Genomic DNA, 20,611 nt, shown 5'->3' with positions numbered 1-20,611 from the left:
GATGAAAACCGGGAGGTTTGTAACGTTAACTGTCCCAATGGCAAGTAAATAACACTGTCAAGGCCCAGAAAAGTATGAAAGACGTCGTCAAAATATCTGCCATCAGTGGTTGAACCATAATTTTACGAAGCTACGAGAAATAGTTTTTTGTACGCAAAGAAAACAAAAATAATGACTTCCTTCAACAATTCGTCTCCTCCGCGACAACGTAGCGCCATTTTATCCCCTGTACGTTACGCAAACAGCGTACGCTGTTCGGTGAGCTGCGTCATGCGGATACGCTGTTTTCGTTCGTTTCAAAGCGTAAATAAACGTAGAAAACGTATCCGCGTGTATTCAAAATATCTTAAGTTGTGTTCCAAAGACGAACGAAGCTTTTACAGATTTAGAACGACATGGGGGTAAGTGATTAATGACAACATTTTCATTTTGGGGTGGAGTAACCCTCCACAGCTACACAGACTTATATTTTTATGCACCTGTCAATACAAATGCCTCAAGTCACAAAGTACCAAAACAGCTTTTATTTTTCTCTGCATGCATTTCTTAAAACACCTTTTTTTTTTCTTCTGACAGTAAATATTAGACACCTTTTCGTTCCCTACCATCCAACATTGAATATACAATTCCATGATACAAAGAATATTTAATGAATGTACAGTACTACAATAAAGAAAAAAGACTTTTTAGCATGACCAATGGCTGTCCAATGATTGCACAAACCGAAGTAAAAAGCCAATTATAAAGTGCATCTGACGTTCTCCACATGTCTGGACACCGAGAACCACCATTAACTAGATATGAAAACAATGATTCAATTCATTTCACCCTCATAACAGTATTGGACGAGTGGCAAGCAGCAGCATTATCTTCATGTTTCTATGGTTTAGAGCAGTCTTGGTCCATGCAAAAAACAAAACAAACAAACAAAAGAAGTCATTTGAATATGAAGTCATCAGTTACGAATCCTACACAAAACAACACTAAAGAAAAATCACACTCAGGACACAATGAGCAAGTTTCCAATTTCCTAAAGCAACATCCCTATAGTCTTAAAGATCAGATTTGGCAATGAAAATGCTCTTCCCAGATGCTTTGGTCCTACAAAACATCTGAAGTACTGTATTGCACATGTTCATACTTGATTGTCTTGACCTTTTAGGTGTTAAATTGCAACGTGTTGGCGTTACACGTCCAGACAATTTACAAATGCAGGACACTGTGAAAATAAGTGACCTTATTTAAATGTGGAGAGATCTGGTGTTTTATCTATTGATGGAATTGTAGGACACTTGAGAGCTGGGATCCTGAGGCTTAATCGAGGTCTTCTCAGCCTCAGGTGATTCATCATCAGGCTGTCGTTCTACTATTGGCTCTTTATCCCCATCTTCCTCCTCGTAGCTTGGCAGCTGGAAGAAAGCAGTCCAGCCATGCACATCTGCAAGCTTGTGGAAAGTACGAAGGACCAGGAACATGACCATCAAACCCACAAACAGGTAGACTGTAAGAGAAAAGAACGAGAACTCATGTTACCACACAACTTGGACAACAATTACAGGTACAGTACATGTCTAACACAATATATACTATATAATATATAAAAAGATCTTACACTGTAAAGGTGCTTCAGTTAAGTACTGAGTTAAGGGTATGAATACTTATGCCAAGGTTCCCACTCTGAGCCAAATACTTGACTAAAAGGCCGAATTTCCTTGACCTATAATGAATAGATCTATCCATTCCATTTACAAGCTTTTTGTACTTTTTCACAAACATTTTAATACAACACATACACATCACTTTTTTTTGGCTTTTACCCATTAAATGCACTTTGATATTTTTCTATCATCTACTTTTAACACCCAATCTTTGAAGTGATCATTTTGTAACCAACCTCTTGAAATGTACATTTCCTTGGCATGTTTGCCTTAGTTAACAGGTACAGCCAGGTGACTGCATTTGACTTAAAGGGTTAGTTCACCCCAAAATGAAAAGTCTGTCATTAATTACTCCCCCTCATGTTGTTTCAACCCCGTTAGAGCTTCGTTAAAAGTTATTTTTATTTGAGATAATTTTATGAAATCTGAGCACTCTCTGACCTTCCATAGACAGCAAAGGTCCTACCTTGTTCAAAGCTCAGAAAAGTACTAAGTCCAAGTCCATGTGACATCAGTGGTTCAACTATAATTTTACGAAGCAGCAAGAATACTTTTTTGTGCAAAGAAAACAAAAATACAGATTTATTCATGCTCGGATTTGATCAAAAATATCTTCAATTGTGTTCCGAAGATGAAAGACGGTCTTACGGGGTTGGAACAACATGAGAGTGAGTAATTAATGACAGAAGTTTCATTTTTGGGTGAACTAACCCTTTAATAGATTGCCAGTTGACAATTGTGAAGGGAATAAAATGGCACTGAAAAATAGCCCAACCTTAACAAAAAGCAAAACGTGTATAACAACATGATAAAAGAAATACGGTATAGAAAAACGACACTTTTTCCCTGATATTCCATGACTTGGACAAAAATTCTCTGACTTTCAATGTCTGCAATAGACCTTTTAAAACTCCAGAATTTCCAAGACCCGTAGGAACACTGTTATGCAATAGAATAATTTAAGTTTTTTTATTTTTAATAAATTTGCAAAGATGTTAAAAACATCTTTTTTTTATGCTTTGCCATTTTGGTGTATGTAGATTGATGTGGGGAAAAAAGTAATTTGAAGCAGTTTAACAAAACGTGAAAAAAGAAGGGGTTTGAATACTTTTGCAAGGCACTGCATTTATCAAGTTTTGCTTAATAAAATCTTTTACGCAAACAATTTTCATTTCTCTTGGAGAAAAGTAAAAGGAAAACAGTTCACACCCTGATCCTTCTTTACACACAAGCAAAAACACACTAAAAGAAACCAATATTACCGAAACTGTTACTTCTCTTACCCATGACTGAGATCTTGTACAAAGCTCTGAGTCTCTGTCCTGGCTTTTCCGCTGGCACAAAGTCCCCCAGTCCTATAGTGCAGAGGGATATAAAACAAAAGTAGAAGGCGTCTAAGAAAGACCAGGTTTCTTCTATGGAGCTGAACACCAGCGCAGGCACCACAAAGACAAAGAGCACCACCAGGACCAGCAGTACGATAAAGTGCACCACACTGGCGGCACGTGGCTGCAGGCCTGCCCTCCGCTGGCACATGGAGATCGGCCCATAGGTCAGAGGGTGCATGAGGCGCTGGACACAGGCCGTGAGCACTAGCATGGTGAAGGGCACTCCAATCAAAGCATAGACGATAGAGAAGGCCTTTCCCGCATCTGAGAGCGGCGTAGTGTGGCCGTATCCTGAAATAGAGGGAAAGAAAATGCTTGAAGAGGAGTGTTTCTAACAGCAAAATGCTTCAAGTCAAGTCCAATTTATTTGTAAAGTGCTTTTCACATTATATAAAACTTTGTTTACAGCAAGGAAAACCCAGTTCTAATTCGTGAATTGTTTTGTGTTTGGTCTCTTCTCCGAGTTTCCAAGTTTATGCTATGCCTACGTCATCCGCTAGAACACCACTCTTTTGTGAACATACGCATGATGTAATATTTTTCTTACACAAAGTATCATTCACTTCAGAAGGCCTTTTTAACCCCCGGGAGCTGTGTGGAGCACTTTTTATGATGGTTGGATGCACTTAATTGGACTTCAAAACAGGCATTTACTTCCATTATAAAGCTTTGTAGAGTCATGTTTTTTTTAATATATATAACTCTGATTGTATTCATCTGAAAGAAGAAAGTCATATACACAAAGGATGGATTGCGCATGAATAAATCATGGGGTAATTTTCATTTTTGGGTGAACCCTGTTCAAAAGTTTCCATACACTTGATTTTTAATACTATGTTGTAACCTGAATGAGCCAGAGCTGTTTTTTTTTTTAATAGTGAACAGTTAAACTGCCCACTGCTCTTTGGTTTTTCAGTATTTTTGTGTATTTTAACCCTTTCTTACAATGACTGTATGATTTTGAGATCCATCTTTTTACACCGAGGACAACTGAGGGACTGTTACAGAAGGTTTAAACACTTACTGATGCTTCAGAAGGAAACACAAAGCATTAAGAGCAGGGTGTGAAAACTTTTGAACAGAATGAAGGTGTATACATTTTTCTTAATGTGCCTAAATAATATTTTTTTTCATTTAGTACTGCCCTTCAGAAGCTACAGAAGATACTTCATATTTCCAGGAGACAAAATAAGTAAATTTACCCTGATCTTCAAATTCAACCCCCCCAACCCCCCCCCCCACCCAAGCTTTTAATGCATAATTTTTTTTTTTATCTGGAGCATAAGTGAGCGTTTGAACCTTCTGTAATAGTTGCATATGAGTCCCTCAGTTGTCCTCAGTGTGAAAAGATGGATCTCAAAATTATACAGTTATTGTTGGAAAGGGTTCAACTACACAAAAATGCTGAAAAACCAAAGAATTTATGAGACCTGAGGAATTTTTCTGAAGAACAGCAGGCAGTTTTTAACTGTTCAGGACAAACAAGGGACTCATGAACAACTATCACTAAACAAAAAAAAAAAAAAAAAAAAAAAAAAAGCTGTGGATCTTTCAGGTAACAATTTAAGAATCAAGTGTATGTAAACTTTTGAGCAGGGTCATTTTTATAAATTCAGCTATTATTTTCTCTTGTGAACTATATGTAAAACCTTTTATGTGAAATATCTTATTCAGGTCAGCATTATATAAAAATAACAACATGCATTTTGTATGATGTCTCTTATTTTAGTAAAATAATATTTTGAAGATTCTGCAAGGTGTAAGTAATTTTTTAAATTAAACTGTATCTTGGTAAATATTTTGTATTTAATATGAGATAATGTGAGATTTTATGTGACAAGCTGACTTGCGTCAGGTATAGTTCTCCAACAATTTAATTAAGTCTCATTTCATTTCAAAACCTGTACGACTTGCTTTCTTCGGTGGAACACAAAAGATTTAGAAATTTGTATATTCATACAATGATAGTCAATGAAGTCCAAATATGGATTCCACTGATTTTTACTGTATGGATTGTTTTTTTGTTTTTAAATATCTTTTGTGTATTCCAAGGTTTGGAATGACATAAGGGTGAGGAAATGACAGAATCTTTATTTTTAGCTGGAAAAACCCTTCAGAAAACCCTAATTATATTATACACATGATTTTCTGACAGCATAATGCTTTTAGTATAATCTAATACAGAGCAGGAATCATCAACACAGGTTAACATGCTCAATGAAAGGAAAGCTTTATACAGATAAACAGGTCAAAGGATTGATTTCCCATGATACTGTTTGCAAGGCCTAAACTGAGAAGCCCCCTTTAAGCAAACAAAGCATGCACTATGTCTAAATTCAAAGGAGTAAGAGAGTCATATGTGAGTTTGACAAAAACAAATGTCATCAAATAACCTTGAAATAAGGACAATGTGCATAAACTAAATGTGGGATAACACATGCACACTACAATTTGAATGTTACCACACACATCTGCGTTGCATGCAAATCCTTTCCTAAATAGGAAGATTCAAAAATCAGCATTTGTCTGAAATAAAAAGCTGACAGTGTACACCATACCATTTAAAAGCTTGGAGTCAGTATATTTGCTAAATAACAATTTTATTTAGCAAGGACACTTTAAACTGATCAAAATTATGATAAAGACATTATGGTACAAAATATTTCTATAGTCAGTGTCAAAAAATTAGAGAAACATGAAATTTGTACAGTACATTTCCATGGTAAAAAAAACATTGAAACATTTTGACAAGTGTGGCTCATACAATGACAAAAATACTTTAGGCCAATTTACTGAGAGTTTTTTGTGGAACCAAAAATGGTTCTTCTATGGCATCGCTGTGAAGAACATTTTAAAGCATCTTTATTTTTAAGGTAGGTGCAAATGACAGCTACAGTTACAATGGATGAAAAACATGTGTTAGTTAATCTAATTAAGCACCTTCACAAGTACATGAAAAGTATTTTAGCTATGTACACGCTGCACTCTAAATACAAGACCAACTTAATTACATTAGCAGTACAATCATGTGCATTGATCTAAACACAGCTAACTTTGAATAAGTAATATTCTAAACGATCTTCAATTACTGGACATGAAAATAACATGAAAAAGTCCTACTGTTTGTAAGGCTTGGATGCAATATATCAGTTCCGTACATATCTATCACATTATAAATCAGATTAGGCAAAAACAAATGCCTACATTCACTCAAAACCGGACCTTGCAAATAATTTGACTGATGTTCTTTATGGGAAGAAAATTACTGAACTTCTCATTTGAAATCGTACTCTAAACTACTCCACTTGCTATCATTTATGACCCTGGGCAACAAAACCAGTCATAAAGGTACATTTAAACGCAGATTTATACATCTTTTTATTGATGTATGGTTTGTTAGGATAGGACAACATCAGTTTGAGATACAACTATTTGAAATTTATTGGAAATTTACTAAATATCTTTATGGAATAGATCTTTACTTACTATACTAATGATTTTCGGCATAAAAGAAATTTATAATTTTGACCCATACAATGTATTGCTGGCTATTGTTACAAATATACCCGTGTTACTAATGACCGTTTTTGTGGTCCAGCGTCAAATTTATAGGTGCTTTCTGTTACACACCAATTATTATTTTTGTTTTTAAATCACAGTTAAGAAACAGTTAAGGGGTGAATTTGATATAGACAGACCCCCCTCGAAATGCCATTGGGTGTAGTTTTGAGTAGCAATTGGGCTGGTTTTGTTGTGAAAACCTGGCAACCCTGATCTAGAAGACAAAACTTTGTTTACCTGCATGTTCATGTTATGTGACAACTGCCGTCAGACAGCCAAGAACACCTTATTCGATTGATTAAAAAAAACTAACCTTAAATCTTTAAGTAAATATTTAAAGTCAAAGGAGCTCAGCTGACATAAATTTGAGAATCCCTGATCTAAGGTTTTATTGTGCTATGCTATTTAAACACTTCATGAGACTAATCAGTTTTATTTTAAATGAACAGTCTAGTTTAGTATACACAATCTTTATATTTATCCCCTGGAATGCAAACTGTACCAGGGAACCCCTCCAAAAAACATGTATTTTACCCCCAAGAACGCGATTTTTACTGGGGGACCCCCCTCAAAATGCCATTAGACATTAGCAATTGGGCAGGTTTTGTTGTGAAAATCTGGCAACCTTGATCTAGAAGACAAAACATTTTATTTGTTTACCTGCATGTTATGTGACAACTGATGCCAGACAGCCAGAAACACGTAATTCAATTGTTTAAAAAAAACTAACATTAAATCTTTAAGTAAATATTTAAGGTCTTAGGAGTTCAGCTGATGTAAATTTGAGAATCCCTGATCTAAGGTTTTATAGTGCCATTTAAACACTTCATGAGACTCATCAGTTTTGTTTTAATGAACAGTCTAGTTTTTAGTATACATATATCTTTATATTTTTCCCCTGGAATGCGAACTGTACTGGCGAACCCCTCCAAAAAAACGTGTTTTTTATCCCCCAGAACGCGTTTTTTCCTGGGGGACCCCCCTCAAAATGCCATTGGGCTAGTTTGGAGTAGCAATTGGGTGGGTTTTGTTGTGAAAACCTGGCAACCCTAATCTAGAAGACAAAACTTTTTATTAGTTTACCTGCATGTTATGTGACAACTGACGTCAGACAGCCAAGAACACATAATTTGATTGATTAAAAACTAACCTTAAATATTTAAGTAAATAATAAACTTGAGAATCCCTGATCTAAGGTTTTATTGTGCTATGCTATTTAAACACTTCATGAGATTAATCAGTTTTATTTTAAATGAACAGTCTAGTTTTTTAGTATACACAATCTTTATATTTATCTCCTGGAATGCGAACTGTACTGGGGAACCCCTCCAAAAAATGCGTATTTTACCCCCCTGAACCATTGGGCTAGTTTTGGGCTAGTTTAAAGTAGCAATTGGGCAGGTTTTGTTGTGAAAACCTGGCAACCCAGATCTAGAAGACAAAACTTTTTATTAGTTTACCTGCATGTTATGTGACAACTGACGTCAGACAGCCAAGAACACGTAATTCGATTGATTAAAAAAAATAACCTTAAATCTTTAAGTAAATATTTAAGGTCAAAGGAGCGCAGTTGACGTAAATTTGAGAATCCCTGATCTACGGTTTTATTGTGCTATGCCATTTAAACACTTTATGAGATTAATCAGTTTCATTTTAAATGAACAGTCTAGTTTTTACTGTACCAGGGAACCCCTCCAAAAAATGTGTATTTTACCCCCCCGAACGCAATTTTTACTGGGGGACCCCCCTCAAAATGCCATTAGGCTAGTTTTGAGTAGGAATTAGGTGGGTTTTGTTGTGAAAACCTGGCAACCCTGGTCTAGAAGACAAAACATTTTATTTGTTTACCTGCATGTTATGTGACAACTTACATCAGACAGCCAAGAACACACAGTTCGATTGATTAAAAAAACTAAGCTTAAATCTTTAAGTAAATATTTAAGGTCAAAGGAGTTCAGCTGATGTAAACTTGAGAATCCCTGATCTAAGGTTTTATTGTGCTATGCTATTTAAACACTTCATGAGACTAATCAGTTTTATTTTAAATGAACAGTCTAGTTTTTAGCATTCACAATCTTTATATTTATCCCCTGGAATGCAAACTGTACCGGGGAACCCCTCCAAAAAAGATTTTTACTGAGGGAAAATGCCAAAATGCCATTGGGCTACTTTTGGGTAGCAATTGGGCATGGTTTTGTTGTGAAAACCTGGCAACCCTGATCTAGAAGACAAAACATTTTATGTGTTTACCTGCATGTTATGTGACAACTGACATCAGACAGCCAAGAACACCTTATTCGATTGATAAAAAAAAAACTAAGCTTAAATATTTAGGTAAATATTTAAGGTCAAATGAGTTAAACTGACGTTAATTTGAGAATCCCTGATCTAAAGTTTTATTGTGCTATGCTATTTAAACACTTCATGAGACTCATCAGTGATCATTTAAAACAAATGTCTAGTTTTTAGTATACACAATCTTTATACATGAAATTATGTATCTGCTTTATATTTTAGAAAGTGTTCCCCAACACAAAGAGGAAATCAAAACGTTTGAAACAACCCTGTTTGTCAACATTTCCATCCTGTTGAACATCCTGTTTATCTTACCATTATGCAAATAAAGTTATAGTCCTAAGTGATAAAGTAGGCATATTTCTGAAAGTCTGCTACGCCCTGTTATAGAAAATATTTATAAGGTATTTACTTGTTTATTAAGTTACAGACTTCAAATGCACCGCATAACAGAAATGAACTACTCCACTGTTTACACTTGCTTACAGTAGCTGCTAGTTTGTTCAGTTTTGGCGAACTTTGGAACTTAGTTACTTTGTTTTACAGCACTTGTAATGTTTATAGAGTTTTCGGAGAGGAACTAGCTGTATTTTACGGACAAAATTGGATACTAAAAGTATACATGCTCGACACTAGAAGCATCAAACAAACATCAGGCAACATCCGTTAAACTTTGTTCCTTTGAAACTCACCCACTGTCGTGACCATCGTGTTTGCAAAGAACAGCGAAGAAGCCAAATCCCAGTTTGTACGGAGTGTGGCATTTTCAAGAACCGACACGCCGTATTTATTCGCTTTTAAAATTCTTTCCAAGAAAGCTTCGAGAGCCGTGGCGTTGATGCAGCTCTGGTTGAGGAACTCAGCTTTCAGGGAGTTCAGGTCTGATTTCAGGGTCTCTTCCACGGGCCGCTCGATAGCAGAGAAAACAAGCGCTCCCAATAGCAAATAAGTGAAATAAGCCAATATGAAGCCGCTGAGCACAACGCAGGACCTGAACGCTGTGGACATGGTGAGTTTTGTGAGTAACACGATGACAGAGAGTCTTAATTTGCTGCAGTGATGTGTTGGACTGATTGAACTCCACCCTCTGAAAAAGTTGGCCACGGTGGCCAGGAAATAACCCGTTTAGTCACATGGGTGATACTTTGAATTGTAAAGTGCAGCATAACTTTTTCGTTCCTCATACGAGCAATTTCATTTACACTTCACTGAGAAATGCATTATACCTGTGTGATTACTATCAAGAGCTCTCATCGCAGTGCCAAAAGTCCTTAAAAAGGTGTACTCCGTCCTTAAAAACGTGGTACACCTACAGAAAAGAATGGTATTTTGGGGAGATGTCATTAAATGTAATTTCGACTTTGAATATACTTTTTTTAACTACATATGATTCATTTTCTAAATACAGTCTTAGAAATAAAGGTGCTTTAAAAGGTTCTTCAAAAGCGATGCCATTGAAGAATCATTTTTGGTTCCACAAAGAACCATTCAGTCAAAGGTTCTTTAAAGAACCATCTCTTTCTTACCTTGTTATAATCCGAAGAACCTTCTTTCACCACAAAGAACATTTTGTTAAACAGAAAGATTCTTCAGATGTTAAAGGTTCTTTATGGAACCATTTAAACAAAAAAGTTGCTTCTATGGCATCGTGAAGCACCTTTACTCTTTGAAGGAGTAGTTCACTTTCAGAACAAAAAAGTACAGATAATGTACTCACCCCCTTGTCATCTGAGATGTTCATGTCTTTCTTTCTTCAGTCGTAAGGAAATTATGTTTGAGGAAAACATTTCAGGATTTCTCTCCAAATAATGGACTTCTATGGTGCCCTGAGTTTGAACTTCAAAAATTACACAAATTGTTTGCCTATGCTCTGTTTATTTTTGTATAAAATATTTTTAATTTAGACGTTTAACTAAAACCACCATTTTATAGTTTTAGTCCTTAACATGTGAGATGGTAATCAGCAAGAAATGCTTTCATTCTTCTTTCATTGTCTTCCCTATATTTTTCCAAAAATATTAATGTGACAAGGTGTGACGGGGTTGAAGTCTGTAACACATTTGAAGGGATACATTGCCTTCAATTTTACTTTTTGGTTTTGTCTCTCTCTCATATTGTCCCTTTATTTCTGGGTCAACATATCTGCAGGCCAAACACTTTCTGCTGCGAATGTGGGTGCAATTTCTGATGTAGGATGCTTGTCAAAGTTAAAGTGGACATATTACATAAAAATATATATATTTATAACCAAAAAATGAGTTGCCATGATTTTGGTTATATTTTTTCATTAAAATTAGTAATAAATCAAGTAAATAACTCAACCCTGTCAAAAGCGTACAACAATAAGAAACATATATTTGTAACGGGGTTGAGGTTTTCACTTAAAATTGCCACTGTTCCTCATGTAGTAGGAGATCAGACAATGTATGGCAGCAATAAAACAAGTAGTCTACATTGTATACACTTATGGATTAAAATAAACTGTTGAAAAATAATAATTTTCCATCTCAGTTTTATGTGTCGGGGTTGAGTCGTTCAACTTGACACAATCCTCCCTGAGTATAATATGCCTCAAAAATATGAATAAAAAGTGCGATGCTACTAACCATTTTCTACATCACTATTAAAGAGCTCTGAATGATGTAATTTCTGGAAAATAATGCCACATATGAGCAGAGTCTAAATTATTACAGGTGTGGAATGGTTAGTGTGACAGGGTTGAGTTCAGACTGAGGGACGTGACTTCAAAGTCTGTTTTTATCAAATATCTTGCGTTTTTTTTAGAAAGATATTCTTCACAAGAAAGGAACACAAATAAATGCATACATAATTGCCAAAAAAATAAAAATAAATAATACGTTTCTAAGTACAAACTCAGTGAAGTGCCTGCAGGGACATGACAAAATGGTTGGTTTAGGATATATATATACATTGTTTATGCCAAAAAATATTAAAATGCAATAATTATTTGTATTCATTATAATGCGCAAACCAAAGTATTGAGAAAAGCTTTGAACAATTATTTTTTGGAAACCCCCGCTTTAGAAACTCTACGGGACTGAAATATTATCACAAATGACGTAAACTCACATGAGATGAAGGCTCCAGTCACTTCAGGCTTTTAGATAAAGTTATTTTTGTTCCACATAGAGTGTGGGATCCACCATAGTGTATATAGTGTAGCATGTTTCCACCACACAATTAAAATAAAATAAAGGTAATTGTGACTTTTTATCTTACAGTTCAGACTTTGTTTCTTGTTGTGAGATGTAAACACAGACTTGTGTGATAAATTCCCAATTCAAGCTCAGAATTTACTATTAACTCATAATTTTCCTCGCTATTCTGAATACACATTTTTTTCATTATGGAATAAAAAAATTAATAAAAAATTAATTGCTTTCTATCTCAGTTTTATATTTCACAAATTAGACTTTTTCTCAGAATTGCAAGTTTAAATATAAAAAGTCTGAATTGTGAAATATAAGTTATAACTCTGAGGGGAAAAAAGTCACAATACCTTTATTTTACTATAGTTTTACACTGTAAAACTATGTTTATTTATGTCCCACACTGTATGTATTGATGCAGATTTGGGTTCATGTGCATACTGTGTATATTACACTTTGTTTTGATTGATTAAAAAAATGGTCAGAATAGTCGTATGTTGTGTCCCCTCACTTTATAGTTTTCTGGTGAAATACAAAATAACAGAAAAAAACCCAAACTCGTGATGGAGTCTGTTGTGAAGATGCAGTGAGCGAGAGAGTCACATGTCGCTGAGGGGATAGAAATAGCTGCAGTCTCTGTCAAAACAGTTTATTGCTTTTCTCTTCACATTGTCCGCTCTAAGTAAACAGTCCTCACTGCCATACACACTTATGATGAGGGTGTGTGAGGACAGCAGTGTGAACAGCTGGAGACAGTGTACTGTTATCTTAGTAAACAAGCAGCCAATTCACTCAGTAGTCAAAGTTAACCAATTCATTGCCAAAGTTTCCTCTTAATGTCTTTTTGAAGCGTTTTAATAGCATTAACTGGAACTAAATAAAGCTTATGCACATTTATTGTGGAATATTGAAAATATTGTGAAGATTTATGCAGATAGTGGAAATGTGCCTGAAGTTTTTTTGTTCTCATAAATCATATGAGCTTTTAGCACTTCTGCTTCGGTCTCTTATGAAACGTTAAATAGTTGATCCCTCAGTTGTCCACTTCAATTAGTCTTTCAAAGATGTTTTAATTACACCAATCAACAAACAAGCGTACAGGTTCAATTTAAAATGTTAACATTCATTTTAAAACACTTCTGAAAATATGGTCTCTATTCGTTAGGAGTTAAAAATGGCACAATACAGTGTCATATTTAGTACTTCAAGCACAGGGGAAAAAAGACATGGAAACAAGAAAATGGATTTATCTGTGAGGTGGTGTATGAAAATACATTTTGTGGAAATTTGCTTGCTTTTGATAGTTTTCAGACAAAGGAGAGCTTTTGGGGAGAAGATAATCAATCTTATTCCCCCTAAACAATAAATAATTGTTTTTATTAATTTTATGTTTCTTTTCCATTATCATGTGTGACAGTAGAAAGCAATGTGACAGGGCAGATTTGAATCTACATCCCTGTGAAAATGTGCACTAACCGGTATGCTATGGCTCCTGAAAACCAATCTTATTCTAACAATAAAATCCATAGCAATAATTAAAAGTCATATACAAATGCATACTGACATATTTTCATCTGTCAGTAAGGTGGGTCCAGTAACCAGACTCATTCCTTACACCTTTGCCAAAGGGTTTTTTAACTTGACATTTCAGTATGATTAACCCCAAATTTCTGAAATACCGAAAAACATATATTTGGTTAAAAGGTCAGGGGTCTTGTGTGTCTCGATACACAGCTGAATGAGAAACATAGTCTACCAGACAGTGAGTGAGAACAGACACTAAAAGAAGAAATACACTTTAAATAAATATTGAATAGAAGTCAATCCAGGGATTATTCCTCTGCCCTGTATTTCCTGTTTTAAGGAAGCATAGGTTTCGGTGAATATAGAGACTAGGTCATGACATTTCTGTTGAAGTCATATGACAGTCTCCTCTTAGCATTTGCAGCTAACTGCTGGTTGGAGGTTGGGAGATTTGGAGAAAATCTGGCACTGGTCTTCAGTCGAACTGTCGCACATTCCTGAGATAAAAGAGGATGATTGGTTATTAAAAACATACACTTCACTGGTGTTTCAAGTATCAAGCTCTATTTATGGTAAATGTACTGTATATAAATACATTTGCTATTTTAAATATAATAGTACAATTGTTTGATGTAGCAAATCATTTTTACTTTACAGTGCCTTGCAAAAGTATTCATACCCATGCTTTAACTTACTTTTCCCCCTACATCAATCTACAGTCCATAGACCATAATGGCAAAGCAGAAAAACAGGGTTTTAACATCTTTGCAAATTTATTAAAAATAAAAAACAATTAAAATGATTAAATTGCATAAGTATTCACAACCTTATCTGGGACAGTTAAGAAAATTTAGCTCAGGGGCATTCATATTGTATGGGTATGATTTGGAGTAGCATACATTTCTCAACAAAATGTCTAACAACTGAAAATGCATATCAGAGCAAAAAACCCTGAGGTAAAAGAAAATAGAGGATTGCATCAAGCCACACATCTGGGGAAGAGCTCAGAAAAAATTCTGCTGCATTGAAGGTTCACAGAAGTATGTAGTTTCTGTTATCCTTAACGGAAGAAGTTTGAAACAACCAGGACTCTTCCTAGAGCTGGCCTCCTGGCCAAACTGAGCAATTGATGGAGAAGGGCTTTGGCTAGATTGGACCTGATGGTCACTCTAATTCTATATTCTTTTCTAATTCTATTCTATTTTCTATACAAATTCTTGTATTGAAAAATTTAGCATTCTACCTGTGATAAAACTGTGGTAGGTATTAGTTTTTTGTAAGGGTGTGTTTATGATCAATCTGCATAACTGTGACTGTAAAATATGTTTTGGTATGGAAATGACATATTTTAATACCAGTGGTGGACAGTAACGAAGTAGTTGTAATTCGTTACTGTACTTAAGTACATTTTTCAAGTATCTGTACTTTACTGGAGTAGTTTTATTTTGAGTAACTTTTACTTTTACTTCACTACATTCCAAAGCATAATATCGTACTTTTTACTCCACTACATTTAATAAAACATGTCGTTACTCCTTATAATATATTACGTGCTCCGAGACGCAGAAGCAGTGTCTGATTAATGAACAAACTGATTCTTTTCAATCGGTTCGCAAATCGCCACAAGCGATTCATTCACGAATTGGACTGATCCAATTGCAGCTGTTCAAACTCACTGATTCAAATGAGCCGTTTAGAGCGAGTCTCCAGTCATCTGAATTCACAAATAAGAACCGGGAGATTGTGAGCGCGCGCGACTGATGCTGCGAAAAGTAAGATATAATGTCGAGTTTTAGGATTAATTATTGCAACTGTCAGTTGTTTGCGAACTAAATCTGCTGTAAAGGGTGATGTATTTAAGCCCGCTGAAATGATTAAATGCAGACACATCATCAACATCGTCTCTTTTTAGGTAAAAAAACGAAACATTAAAATAACACAGATTAAATCAAATAACTCATAACGTTACACGTTCATATTCCTCGCTGCTGTAACCTCAACAGTTTTATTAAAATGCTACGCATTTAGCCCTATGTGACGTCTGTTTTTATATTGTTTATTAACGGTATACTTTTTTATATTGTTTGAATCAACTAGCCTAATATACAGAAATAAATGTTTATTCATAACCATACTGAAAATAAGTAAATATTGTTAGCTGATGCTAACTGTCTAGCTAACAAGCTTGCTGGTGCTAAGTTGAGGTAATTTTCAGATATGAAGTCCAAATATTTATAATCAACCATCTAGACAGATTACATCTGAGGGAAAAGAAAATATGTGATGTTCAGATGGTAACTACAGTAATTATCAAAGTGTGAAGTGATGCCCTCTGGGGACATTTGGCCAGGGGTGTTTTTACACCACAGACAATGTTTGAGAAAAAAGAAAAATATTATGAAAATATAATTAAATTTTTCTTCCTAACTTCAGGCCTTATTCTCATATCATTTATAACTGTGCCGTTCCGCAAAATAACAAGCTTTAAAACCCTTTTCTTACTGGTGAAAATGAGATGGTTAAATCAGTTTTCTCTCAGGTAACGTTACAATGCAATGTAAGCTTCACAGTGAACATTGTCAACGTAGACCATATCAACAACAAAAATCTATCTTGACTCCATATAGTCTAGTGGTTATTTTGGGAAAAACCAAGGCTTATAGTAGGATTATAAAAAATATATATGCTAATATAAATTTATAGCCTTTATAAAATTGCAAAATATGTCAGTACTTTTTTACTTAAGTACACAAAAAATGTAGTACTTTTGTACTTTCACTCAAGTAAAATGGAAAAAGGAGTACTTTTACTTTTACTGGAGTAATATTCTATTATACGTATCTGTACTTTTACTCAAGTACTTGATTTGTGTACTTCGTCCACCACTGTTTAATACCAAAACTAGGACACCCCTCCCCCCCATTCCTATGTCCTCTATTTTGAAAACTAAAATATGGTCACCCTAAACATCACTGCAACACTCCACGCATCTGGGCTAAAACCAGCCTGACCAGGATGGGAGACCAGCTAAAACCAGCTACATCCAGCTTAAACCAGCTAAGACCAGCCAACCAGCCTAGGCTGGTTTTACCTTTGTTTTCAGCAGGGAAGACACATTAAAACAGACTTGGAAGATTCTCTGGTCTGATGAATCTCAATTCCAAGCTTCATGTTTGAAGGAAACCAGGCACTGGTCATCACCTACAAAGTACCATCCCAAAAGTAAAGTGTGCTGGTGGCAGCCTCATGCTGTGGGGCTGTTTTCAGCACCAGAGACTAAGGGACTCGTCAGAGTAGAAGTAAAAGCTCAATGCACCAAAATATTGAGATAGCCTTAACGAAAACCCAATCCAGAGCATTCAGAACCTCAGACTGGGCAGAAGGCACACCTTCCAACAGGACAATGACCCTTAGCACACAGCAAAAGTGGCTTATAGACAACTCTGTGAATGTCCTTGAGTGTCCCAGGCAGAGCCTGGGCTTGAACCCAATCAAACATTTCTGGAGAAACCTGAAAATGTCTGCCAGATTTCATCCAAGCTGACAGAGATTGAGAGGTGAAGAGATGAGGAGAAGAATGGCAGATAATTGCCAAATGCAGATGTGCAAATCTTGTTGCATCATACCCAAAAAGACTTGAGGCTGTAAAGGTGCCTCAGCTAAGTACAGAGTTATAAAAACTGAAGTAAATACTTATGCAATGTTCTTCAGTTTGTATTTTGAATAAATTTATGAAGCTGTGAAGATTCTGATTTTGCTTTGTCATTATGGTGTATGGAGTGTAGATTGATGTGGAAAAAATTTTATTTCAAAACAGTTAAACATAAGGCAGCAACATAACAAACGTGAAAAAAGGGGTATGAATACTTTCGCAAGGCACAGTATATCATTGCATTGGTTTCCTATTTCATTACAGCAAACTCACAGAGCTGGGACTTTCCAAATGCAGTGACTGAAGGAGAAGTTTACAGGACAAAGACTCTGCCCTCTTATATTTCACACCAATCATCCGGTCAAGATCCTGGAGGCCATCAAGTAAGCTCTGCTTCCTTTGGGCCAAAGCAAAATGATTAACCCCAAATTGTATAGCATGTAACAAGAAAAACAAATACTATTATTGTTCATTAAATTATCAAAGGAAGATTTGTTTTTACATTTTCCGTCAGGATGGAGGATGAAATACAGAATTTCATGCAAAACAGTCAGCCCTTTGTGCTTTATAGAATAAAATGCTGCAGTATTTCCTATCACCACAAGGTGGCAATAGAAGATTAATATAAATCAGGAGTTTTCAAACCATTCCTGGAGCACTGCACATTTTGGATGTTTTCCTTATTAGCTAAGTTAATTCAGCTGTGATAAATAAGGGAGGCATCCAAAACGTGGGTTCACTGGAAGGTTTCAGGAACAGCTTGAAACACCTCAAGTATGTCTTTAAATAAACATGTTCTATAAATAAAAGTAATAATAAGTCATAATTAATGCAGGCCAACTACAAATGATGCAACATACTTGTGCTCCCCTGTATTGCTGTTTTCAGCTGGTCCTTGCAGAAGCTGCTTTAGAGTAGGAATGTTTTCAGGATTTTCACAGGGGGACTTTTCTGAGGGAAAGGCCTCTAGAAACACATTTGACTACACAAACACACATATCCAGTAAGGATCACTAATTATCAGAGCATCAACAGTGATCAAAATGTTTATTTCAAAACATAATTCTTATAACAGAGGATAAACCTTTACCACATTATGGAGAGGAGAGAGGGGAAGGTTTGGCTTTTCAGCAGAAGGCCACCACTGACCACCAGGCACTATCTTCTGGTCCACAGTCTCCTGGCCGAAGGCAGTCCATGTGCTCTCTGACTGCTGGAATGACTGGACTGCTGTCCAATCAGATGCCCAGGATGCAGGTTCATTTGCATCAGCAGAACTTGTGTGTTCCTCTGAGAGAAAATAAAGGTTATGCAAGTCTTATACGTTTCATTTTCAAGGCTCTCATACAAAAACTGTTTATAAGACCAGTAGGCGCTATGTTATTGGAAAGATGTTCTGCTTTCTGTGGTAGAAAGGTTTCACACACTTTAGAACATGTGCAATAACTGACAAGCGGTGAAAGTGTTTAACCACATTTCAGTTCAGTTTTTATACACTCTGGGGGGAATGTTAAATGTGCTATTTATAGACCATGGTGGAAAGGCACAACATAGGCTCAGTAGAAAAACATGCCTCTACATTTTTGCAAAGTTTAAAAAACTTAACTATACGTTCAATTCACCAGAGCCGTAAATCACCACTAACTTCCTTTTCACACAAATTATGATTACTGGGCCTGATTATTAATTAATGAAGAATTATTTATGTGTGCCTTCTTCTTATTACCTCGGAACACTGTGAATTAATTAACTAGTTCATAAATATGCATTTTTTGACGTAGTAAACTTGCTCAGAAGCTTACCGGGTACAGCTTTACACTTGTGATGTGATGAAAAAAGCTCAAAGGCTTGTTGAAGCAAGCTAAAATAGCTTGGATGCTTCGAGAAAAATGTGTTTCATATAACACTGGCTTTTGTTAATACTGTATAGTTTGGTGTGGGTGCTACATTATTAAGTCAAAAGTTTACATACACCTTGCAGAATCTGCAAAATGTTAATTATTTTATCAAAATAATAGAGATCATACAAAATGCATGTTATTTTTTATTTAGTACTGACCTAAATAAGATATTTCACGTAAAAGACGTTTAAAGTCCCCAAGAGAAAGAAACAGCTGAATTTATGAAAATGACATACACTTGATTCCTCATACTGTGTTGTTACCTGAATGATTCACAGCTGTTTTTTTTTTCTTTTTAATGATAGCTGTTCATGAGTCTCTTGTTTGTCCTGAACAGTTAAACTGGCCACTGTTCTTCAGAAAAATCCTTCAAGTCCCATAAATTCTTTGGTTTTTCAGCATTTTGGTGTATTTGAACCCTTTCCAACAATGACAATGTCACTCAGTTGTCCTCAATGTGGAAAGATGGATCTCAAAATCATACAATCATTGTTGGGGTTCAAATACAGGGTTCAAATACACAAAATGCTGAAAAACTAAAGAATTTGTGGGACCTTAAGGATTTTTCTGAAGAACAGCAGGCAGTTAAACACAGCTGTGGATCATGTCTTACACGATCATTCCAATCATGTAAGACATTTGTTCATCTTCAGAAATGAAGATATTTTATATTAAATCTGAGAGGTTTCTGACCCTGCATATACAGCAATGCAACAACCACATTCAAAGCTCAGAAAGGTAGTAAGGACATTGATAAAATAGTCTAGTAACCTTAATGTTACGAAGCTACGAGAATATTGTGCAAAAAGAAAACAAAGCTTTTTGGAACAAAGCTATTGGATTTAAAAAATAAATAAATCTTAATCTGAGTTCTGAAGATGAATAAAGGTCTTACAGGTTTGGAACGACATGAGGGTGACATTTTTGGGTGAAGTATCACTTTAACTTTAACAGTGTTGCGAAAATTGTAATTTAGAAGAAATGTAACTGGAAAACAGTAAACATGTAAAACTACTTGTGTGACATGATTGCAAAATTAAAGACTCTATAAAAGTAGGTTAAACCTGTTTAAGCTCACTACCTGAATCAACTGGTTTTCACCTTTTTAGAGAACAGGATTAATCCCTGCGGATTAATATTACACAATGGCTGGCAAAAATGGAATTAAATCCATAAACTTTTTTGGAAACGCGTTTTATTTATTTTTGACCTAAAATTATAGTTGGATGTACTAGATGAATAAACAATGACGTTTTTGTCTTCTATTTTGATCAAGCCATTCCCTCTAGACATGCTGCCTTTGGCATAGTGAAGGTTGGCCTCTCCTCTTGTCCCATTGGCCTTGTGTTTGCATGTCTTTTTAATGCTGCCTCCTGCCTTAGGCTGGAACACAGCAGCAAGGGGAGTGAGTGGTTGGGAGAGAGGGGGGGGGGGGGGGGTTATGGGGGGATGAAATTCCAAG

At 35.6% G+C, this 20,611-nt stretch overlaps 1 protein-coding gene across 1 annotated transcript; it reads right to left on the bottom strand.

Annotated features, from left to right (window-relative positions):
- Positions 1–635: 635 nt before the first annotated feature.
- On the bottom strand, positions 636–9,910 carry LOC141345887 (potassium channel subfamily K member 6-like). Its single transcript, XM_073850808.1, has 3 exons — positions 9,595–9,910; positions 2,942–3,337; positions 636–1,501 (listed from the first exon to the last, which is right to left on the bottom strand). The coding sequence occupies exons 1-3, from the start codon at positions 9,908–9,910 to the stop codon at positions 1,266–1,268; spliced, it is 948 nt and encodes a 315-aa protein (XP_073706909.1). The 3' UTR covers positions 636–1,265.
- Between the last annotated feature and the right edge of the window lie 10,701 nt (positions 9,911–20,611).

Source organism: Garra rufa, chromosome 11 (assembly GCF_049309525.1).
Source record: "Garra rufa chromosome 11, GarRuf1.0, whole genome shotgun sequence".
In the NCBI taxonomy this organism is placed as follows: Eukaryota; Metazoa; Chordata; class Actinopteri; order Cypriniformes; family Cyprinidae; genus Garra; species Garra rufa.
The sequence above is the reverse complement of the archived record's forward strand: the minus strand, read 5'-3'. Positions and strand labels throughout refer to the sequence as shown.

Coding starts and splice junctions, on each gene's coding strand:
- LOC141345887 (XM_073850808.1), bottom strand. CDS start 9,910: ATGTCCACAGCGTTCAGGTCCTGCGTTGTGCTCAGCGGCTTCATATTG. Junction 3,338..9,594: donor CACGATGGTCACGACAGTGG/GTGAGTTTCAAA, acceptor CCTCTATTTCAG/GATACGGCCACACTACGCCG. Junction 1,502..2,941: donor GTACAAGATCTCAGTCATGG/GTAAGAGAAGTA, acceptor TTTCTCTTACAG/TCTACCTGTTTGTGGGTTTG.